The 8,871-nt window shown below is 50.2% G+C and overlaps 2 protein-coding genes across 2 annotated transcripts in view; one reads left to right on the top strand and one right to left on the bottom strand.

Annotated features, from left to right (window-relative positions):
* Positions 1–3,863, top strand: part of SARC_01073 (hypothetical protein) — a gene marked incomplete at its 5' end in the record, with an annotated part of 9,373 nt that extends 5,510 nt beyond the window's left edge. Inside the window, 4 exons of the mRNA XM_014305206.1 lie at positions 431–535; positions 1,358–1,683; positions 2,874–3,084; positions 3,543–3,863. Coding sequence (XP_014160681.1) covers positions 431–535; positions 1,358–1,683; positions 2,874–3,084; positions 3,543–3,681 — 781 coding nt within the window. The 3' untranslated portion in view covers positions 3,682–3,863. The remainder of the gene's footprint in view (positions 1–430; positions 536–1,357; positions 1,684–2,873; positions 3,085–3,542) is intronic.
* Positions 3,864–5,330: 1,467 nt separating this feature from the next.
* On the bottom strand, positions 5,331–8,500 carry SARC_01072 (hypothetical protein; the record flags this gene model as incomplete). Its single annotated transcript, XM_014305205.1, has 3 exons — positions 5,331–7,989; positions 8,181–8,286; positions 8,393–8,500. 3 exons carry the CDS (start codon positions 8,498–8,500, stop codon positions 5,423–5,425), a joined length of 2,781 nt encoding a protein of 926 aa, XP_014160680.1. The 3' UTR covers positions 5,331–5,422.
* Between the last annotated feature and the right edge of the window lie 371 nt (positions 8,501–8,871).

The following is an 8,871-nucleotide window of genomic DNA, read 5'->3' as shown; positions in this document are numbered from 1 at the left end:
GTGTGTATGCATTTATGTATATATACGTATATGTATATGTATATATATATATATATGTGTGTGTGTGCGTGTGTGTGTGTATGTATATATGCATATATATAATGTACTTGCAACAATATACTCGATATGCGCATCTGGTTGCTCAGTGCTGACGCACTCATCATAGGCCATGCCCAGAGCGATTGTAGTATTGTCAAGCACCTGCGTTACTCTTATCTTACGTGGCTCATGTGTGGATCCTTGTTATGTGTACCTACAGCGACTGCATTATCGTATATACACACGTGCACACTACCATTATTACTATACCCGTGTACACTACCATTACTCCTACACCTGTGCACACTACCATTATTACTACACCCGTGCACACTACCATTATTACTACACCCGTGGCTCATGGGAGGATCCTTGTTGTGTACACCTGCAGCGACTGCATCATCGTCAAGTACATGTGTGAGACGGTGTCGCTGCGTGCTGCTAATCTGGCAGCGTGTTCGTTGGCGGCGGTCTTTGAGCACTTGGAGTTGGAGAGGTATGTCTAGTGCACGCGATGAAGAAATAAGGAGTGGGTGTGTGTTCTTCTGAGCTGAGTCTCTAGAGTGCATATGAATGTTAGGTGATATGTGGATAAGTATCTGACCGGCGTTTCACTGCTGAGCTGCATTGATTGGTGCGGTTTGGGATTCAAGCAGCACCACCAGATACGTTCCCCGTGGCCCTGTGTATAAGTGTAAACCAGGTTTATATGTGTGAAACGTGGTCATGTGCATAAGCGTTAACCAGGTTTACGTGTGCGGAACGCCACCATGTGCATAAGTGTAAACCAGGTTTACAAGTGTGCAACGTGGCCCTGTGTATAAGTTTACAAGTGATTTGACCCGAGGTGAGCAGTGGGTCTCATGCCAAACCCCTCGACAGTCTCTCTTTTCTGTGTGATCAGCCGCACATACCCTGTACCCGTAGTATTGCATCTTCCGCTGCCCATACAATGCACCACACGGTGCACTATCGCACACATGGCACTGAGCTCCGCTGTGTGTGGCCCCATTGGGCGAGTCACTCGCAGTGCCCAGTGGCGTCTGCATGGCCACCCACGTGGCTTTCGCTTTAGTGTCCTCACGTTGTCTGTGCAGCCCTACTATTGTTGAATCCGACCCTTTCAGTGGCTTGGGTTTAGGGTTCTAATACAACCCATACTACCAGTGTGATCTAAGCCAATCAAAGCATAGAGCGTTCAGTGTTATGCGTGGTTTGTAGATAGAGCATTTCAGCCGCTCGAAGCGCAAGCGCTGTCGCTACCACCGCCAACACTTGCCCCAAAGCCCTAATTTATATTCCGGGTGCGCACGTGCAGGATGAATGTGGCCCTGGCCGGTGAGGTGCACACCCTCACCCCCGGATTCCGGTCGCATGTCATGGCGGGGTTGGACCGGTTAAACGGTTCGTATATGAACCAGATCAAACTCAAGCGTGACCGTCAAGCCAGAGAGCTCATAGGGGCTGGCAGTGGCGCACTCAGTACATACCACCACTCGTTCGGTTCGGTACCTCAGCCGAAGGAGAAGACGGAGACTGGGCAGGGGATAGAGACGACGACGACGCACCCGACAGCGAACACGCGGGACAAGCGGCAGCAACAACTCGAACAGCAGGAACTGGAGGACCATTACGAATCCAGTGGTGTGTTGAGTGTGGGCATGCGTTGTGGTGTGTGTTGAATGTGCCGTGCTCTGGGGTGTCCGTCTATTCAAGGTGTGGGTAGGTGAAGTGGGTGCGTGTGCGTGTGCGCATGCGTGTGCGTGTGTGTGCGCATGCGTGTGCGTGTGTGTGTTCATACAAGCATGGAGACACGAGGATGTGCTTTGGGGAAGCGGCGAGTGCCTATGTTTGGAACGTGTATGATCTGCTGGATATGATCTGTTGTACTATGTAGACTCGATCGTGACCACTACATGATATGATATGAGACATGCGTTGTATATTATTACAACTGCATATTATGATATGTGACATGTGTTGTATATTATTACAACTGCATGATAGATACAAGACATGTGTTGTATATTATTACAACTGCATGATATAATATGAGACATGTGTTGTATTTTATTACAACTGCAAGATATGATATGAGACATGTGTTGTATATGATTACAACTGCGTGATATAATATGAGACATGTGTTGTATGAAATTACAACTGCATGATATGATACAAGACATGTGTTGTATATTATTACAACTGCATGATATGATATGAGACATGTGTTGTATGAAATTACAACTGCATGATATGATACAAGACATGTGTTGTATATTATTACAACTGCATGATATGATATGCCCCATGTATTCTATATAATGGCACCGTAGTCTCACCGCCTTGATAAGTGCCGATTAGATTGGATATCTGCAAGGCGTATGCAGAATTGCGTCCCTTTCTGGTTTATGTTCCTCCCATACCAAGTGGGATCCACACCTATTGTGGATGTGCACATCACTACGTTGTTAAACACACACATGGCCTTTAGCTACGCTATCCATGCTGTCGAGTTTTATCTTTGCTGACCCGAGTATACATCATCCGTTTGCTTTGCTTTGCTCAACCCAAGTTTACATCATCCGTTTGCTTTGCTTTGCTCAACCCAAGTTTACATCATCCGTTTGCTTTGCTTTGCTCAACCCAAGTTTACATCGTCCGTTTGCTTTGCTTCTGCTCAACCAAAGTTTACATCATCCGTTTGCTTTGCTTCGCTCAATAAAACCCTACTACAGATCCCCTGCAATGCCACTCATGAGCTCAGCCCGAAGCTCGGCAGACCCCGCACACTCAACCACACCTTCTTTACATTCGCCAACCAATACACGCAGACGATGAAGGGGACCACAACGCACCTGCACCCGGTCCTGCACCTGCCACATCGGGTGCAATAGATAGTATAGCTGAGCTGGCCTCACCAGCACGCCTTAACCCGGCCAAGAGTTCACAGCCAATGAGGCCGTCGCCTGTGGTCAGGCGGTTGGACATTCTTAAGAAACGAGAGAGCTTCACCATGTTCCGTCGTGAGAGTTCTGATAGCAGGTACATGTGTGTGCATGTTTCCGCATGTGTATATGCCTGTGTGTGCATGTTTCTGTGTGTGCATGTTGATACTGTGTGTACGTCACTGGAGTCTTGTCGCCATTTGAACCCTTATGCGTTCGTGAGACTACGCGTCTGTCCCACTCCCATGGCCATTGCCGCGCCCCCTTTGCAATTGACCCTTTGTAACTGCTCATTGTGTTTGTGTTGGGTGCGTCATCTGTACGTTCGTTGGGTGTGTGTGCTGTGATCTACTGATAGCAATTCGCGAGTGTCCGTGATCCTATGGTCTGACACAGCTCAACTACATTTCCCCGCATACCCATTCGAATCTCTCTCCTATCCCCTAAAACCCTAGCCCGAACCCCTAAACCGCTTATATCCCTAAAACTCTACCCCTAAGATCTACCCCCTAAAATTCCTAACCCCCCCCCCCCTCCAAAAAAAAACAAAATTAGGAATGCTTCGCTACTGAATGCTGAGGCGGTTGCGGCGGTTGGGTCTGGGCGCATTCATCCCAACTCAGTGAAGGGCGAGAGTGCCAGTTTAGGAGCGGCGGTGGTGGCGGCTGAGATCATCACCAGGCAGAAGCAATGAGTCATCTACACACAAGACATATGTATCCACAGGACTTACACGCTTGTGAATGTAGCATGCGAGGGTTTTAATAAATGTACATACTCTAGTCTACCACGCACGACACTTCTCACAGCACCTTTCAGCTACACACTATACATCTAAATCGACAGAACTTATAACTTGTGAATGTAGCATGCGAGGGTTTTAATAAAGGTACATACTCTAGTCTACCACGCACGACCCTTCTCACAGCACCTGTCATCTACACATAATACATCTAAATCGACAGAACTTATAATTTGTGAATGTAACATACGAGGGTTTTAATAAAGGTACATACACTAGTCTACCACGCACGACCCTTCTCACAGCACCTGTCATCTACACACAATACATCTAAATCGACAGAACTCATAACTTGTGAATGTAGCATGCGAGGGTTTTAATAAAGGTACATACTCTAGTTTACCACGCACGGCCCTTTTCACCGCACCTAGACCGTAGCATTGAGTCTTTTACCCCCAATCCTAGGCGTAGGGCCGTGTTGCACCTACCTACTTACCCACGTGACTACCGCATGGCAAATGGAGTGTGCCATGGTGTCCTGTTGTGTCGCCATTCTCTATTGCACCTTCTCCCCACAATCATCCATCGCGCGCACTCTCCTTCTCTGTGCTCACCGCTCTCTCTCTTGTGCTACGCTGTGGGCTTGTGGGCTGTGTTTGTCGCTCGAAGTCATGTGCCCAGTGCATGTGCGTGTATTTCATATGTGCGTGTCTGTTGTGGCTGTATTCTGCGGCTCGCTTAGTACTCATACATCTTACAAGTAAAGATCTTCCCCATCGGATTAGGGCCATTTGCCAGTGACGTATAAATAGCCACGGGTTGTCCCCAGTTCACACTTGCAGGAGTCTGTTTTGGCCCGTGTATATATAATCTCAGGTGCAACAAGCGAATTAAATCACAAGGCGCAACAAGCGAATCAACTACGCTCACCTTGCCGTGTCTCGGGCTGTGCTTGTATTGGTGGTATGTGATAGCTGGGTGCATGAGGTCTTCCCCGTAGGGTCTTGGGTTTATCTGAAAGGTACATCCCAGCCCATGGCCCTTGTGGTGGCAGAATGAATTGTTCCGGAGACCAGAGGGCTCTGTTATACGTCTGTATGGTTTACTGGTGCCTTGAGTGTGCATTTTTATAGCAAACCCCCCCCCTCACAATTCCATATAACTGTAAGGTGAGCTATACGTACGTCCGGTTTCCTCCGATAGTTGTTTGCTGCATGTTGCTGGTGCTTCCTCGTGCACGTCTCTTGTGCGTGTAGGTAGTCGATTGGATAGCATTGCTCTCCATGAAGCAATGGATAGCAAGACGCCACTTCACGTAGAGCTTTCTAGCAGCACATAATGCTATGCTTGGTTCGAACTTTGTCTCGAGAAAGGCGTTGTGAAGACCTCATGCCCTGCAACGCACCACCCTCTTCTACTGATCCAACTTGCATTGTGAGTATACATATTGCAGCAACTGTCCACATCGCACACGTACCTTCCGTGCTCTGTCCTATAGTCCATGGCTGGCCACTTGTCCGATGTGTGGTATCTTTATTCGCAATTGTTTTGTAGCTCTGTCCTCTATAGTCCATGGCTAGCCACTTGTCCGATGTGTGGTATCTTTATTCGCAATTGTTTTGTAGTTATGTCCTATAGTCCATGGCCAGCCACTTGTCCGATGTGTGGTGTCTTTATTCGCAATTGTTTTGCATCACGTGAGGATGCCGTGCTTTTGCTTGTAGTGCCAGATTAAAGAATGTTTTCTGGCGTACTTCAGCCCGCATTGCTCCATTTTGCAGATATACGGGCCTGCCGTCAGCTCCGCCTTATCGGCTAGGAGACTGACAGCACTACAGCCGTTCGTGTAACCATGGACGTCTGTTTGGTGCTTCGACCTGGACGGAGAGCTGGTATACCGCTGACCGCAGTTATTGATTGTGCACAGATATCTCTTGTGCATGGTATCGACATGCCTGTTTAATGTGCTCCGAGCTGTGTACTGCTTCTCACATCCCTTGAAGCGACACTTGTACGTAATTTGTCCTGAGGTACACCCCGCTGACTCCTTCGCACGTTTCACTCTGTGCACTGTATCGACATGCCTATGCAATGACCAATGAGTTGTGTATTGCCTCACACATCCCCTGATGAAACACGTATAAATGGCTTGTACTGTGGCAAGTCTGTGCGATGTCTCCGTGCCTGCTGACTCCCTCATCCCCTTCGCACGCTCTAGTACGTGCACTGCATCGACATGCCTATTCAACGACCCTGGGGTTGTGTACTGCCGCCCACAACCCCGGGCGTCGCACCTGTACATAAGTTTTTGTCCGGTGTGTCTCCGCAATGGCCTCGTGTTATCTGACTTGGGCTCTTGCGGCGTACGCGTGGACCTGTTCCGCGTGGTCGTACTGGCTGTGGCATTGGCCGTCTCTGTGCCTTGGTCCTTGGCGTGTGGCAGTGTAGTCGGCTTCCCCCCAACCGCCTCTGCCTTCGCACCGCGGAATACGCACACTGACCAGCGTTTGCTACGCTTCGACCTCCGCAGTCTGTGCGTGGCAGTTTGAGTCGGATGTTGGCCCAACTCCTTTGCACCCGCGGCGGCCGGAGACATCTCCAACCCCTCTACAGCTGCGCTGCAGTCTGGTGGCTGGTCGGTGTTGCGTGCGCGTGGCGACACTCTGCACTTCTTGGTAGCCTTGCGCCTGTCGCTTGGGCCACGCCTCTTCAGTGCGTGTGTAGGGTTCTCATCCAGGCGGCTATCCCGTTGCGTTGCATCCTGTGTGAAGCATGCCCTTGCCCGGCCTAGGCCTGTGGGCGTACCCCCCAACCGCGCCCCACTTGTGATTGAGCCAGCATCAGCGTTGCTCAACACCTCAGTGCAACCGATCTCGAGCACCGAATCCGCAGGGTCCACTACTGTGCGTTGGTCATGTGTTAGTGAGCAGTTTGCAGTGGTGGCCGCAGCAGCCGACATGGCTTCGTGAACAATTGAGAGGGGTGTGTCACTGACTACTCGACTTCGCTCGGGTCTGCGGTTACTTTCGCTTGTGTGATCGAGTACGGTTTGGGGGATAGGGGGTGGATGCCCGGGAACGATATTGGAACTGGTGGTGACTGCAGGCTTGAAAGCACCCGCCACAGTGGAGCTGTCTGCGACTGTGGGTCCAAAAGCGTTCGCCACTCTGCACCCATTTGTGATTCCAGGGCCACCAATCAGGACTTTGGGCCAAATTGCGCCTGTCGGAATAGGTGCGAAACCCATGCCAATGACAACTTTACGTTGACTGCCTACAGCCCCGTCTGAGGGGTTTGTGCTGATCACCGGTGTGTCGGTACCATTGGTCGGGCTAATGAACCCTTCAGCGACAGCTTGACCACGTGCCGCCCTGGGACCAAGTACGCCAGCACCATCGCGTGCTTCCTTGTGGTTGCCATTGGCAATGGGACCAGATGTGACTGTCGTTTCAGTTACGGCTATGCCGTTGCTTGTGTTGAAAGGGGGAGGTGCTGTGCCACGTTCAGGTTTTTGTTTCGCGAGGGAGCACGCGTGTTGTCGCAGCGATGACTCATAGGGGACAGTCCTGTCACACCCGTCAGTGGGGCATGTGAACCCACCGCCGTTTGCCTGTGTCTGGTGGAAGGTCGTGTGCTGGAGCAACTGCGAACGATAGAGGAACGGCCTGTGACACCCCTCAACGGGGCATACGAAGTTCGGTTTGGAAGATTTCTTATGGACAGCCGCGTGCTTTAGCAGGGACGGATGATTAGCGAAGGACTTCTCGCACCCCACAGACGTACACGTGAACGCTGCCGCCTTGGCGCGTACCGCCTTCTGACCCGTTGCGGGTGGTGCGTGGTGGTGTGCGTGCTTGAGAAGTGACGATCGCTTGGGGAAGCTGCGGCTGCACCCGCCAAACGAACACGTGAACTCTGGGGCCTCATCCACAGGGCAGGCGGCTCCTCGCCTGGACCTACGAGTCAGCGACTGTGATGTACTCGCACGCCGAGTGGACGCGGTATGGACGCGCGGAGCGCGCGCATGCCTTGCCTGTCCGAAGGAGGTGTGTTTGGACAGGGTTTTGTCTATAGGTAACACACCATCGCGCAGTGTGTGGGTGATGGTGTGGTGTCTCTTCAGAGACGAGCTTTTAGGGAAAGACCTCCCACAGCCAGGCATGCGGCACGTGAAGTGGTCGGCTGTAGGGCCGTCAGAGGCATTGTGCGTTGCTGCGGTGGTCTCAGTGGTCCGCGGATCATCGAGAACTGCGGACACAGCTGAAGCATTGGGTGATGGAGGTCAGTCAGTGTAGACGTAACGAATGGTCACAGACAGCCTAGTTTTGGGACGAGATACGCCCCGAATACAGTTGGAACTGGTCTGAGATTAAAGCAAAGCTCAGCTCATAAATGAATGGAGTGTACATATGGACATAGGGCACGCACGTACGCATGTACGATGAGCGTACCTTCTGCTTTGACTTGGAATCCCCGATTCTCTCGCCCGAATCGATGGCTTACAATCGTCGGCCCAGGGCATGTCTGACAGTGGCCGCCTATCTGCCAATCGACCAGCTGCAACAGCACATAATAATATGAACATTTATCACGAGGTCTCCAAACATGGGAGTATAGCGCATCCGAAGTGTAACAGAGAGCAAACGCATCTCGACCTCCTCACCTGACAAGCCGGGCCGCAGTATGTCTGCACCTTACAAACACACGAGAACTGTGCCTTTAGCTTGCATACGACACAACAGGGAGCAGGCTGTGCAGATGTGACGTCCATGTTGCAGAGGAGTGGCCAACGGCTGTCCGTATACCTGACGTACGTAGTGCCATAAGATCAGTTTAAGTATATATACATTCTGCTGTTGGTTTTACGTGGCTTCTAAGGTGCATACTTCTACCAGATGTTTAGTTACACGTGTTTGACTACGTATAAGCGTCAATAAATCAATGAATATGCTCAATATTCCTATCTTGAAAGAAAACTCGATGATATGTATGTCCAGATATAACAATAGCATCTATATATATGCTATGACAGTTCAATGTCCGTGTGAAATCTATATAGATACGTCTATATATATGGATATATATGTATATATATATATATATATGTGTGTGTGTACATATATATATTTATATATAAATATG

The sequence above is a fragment of the Sphaeroforma arctica genome, assembly GCF_001186125.1.
Source record: "Sphaeroforma arctica JP610 unplaced genomic scaffold supercont1.40, whole genome shotgun sequence".
Classification (NCBI taxonomy): Eukaryota; class Ichthyosporea; order Ichthyophonida; genus Sphaeroforma; species Sphaeroforma arctica.
Note: the sequence above shows the minus strand (reverse complement) of the source record. Positions and strands in the feature narration are given on the sequence as shown.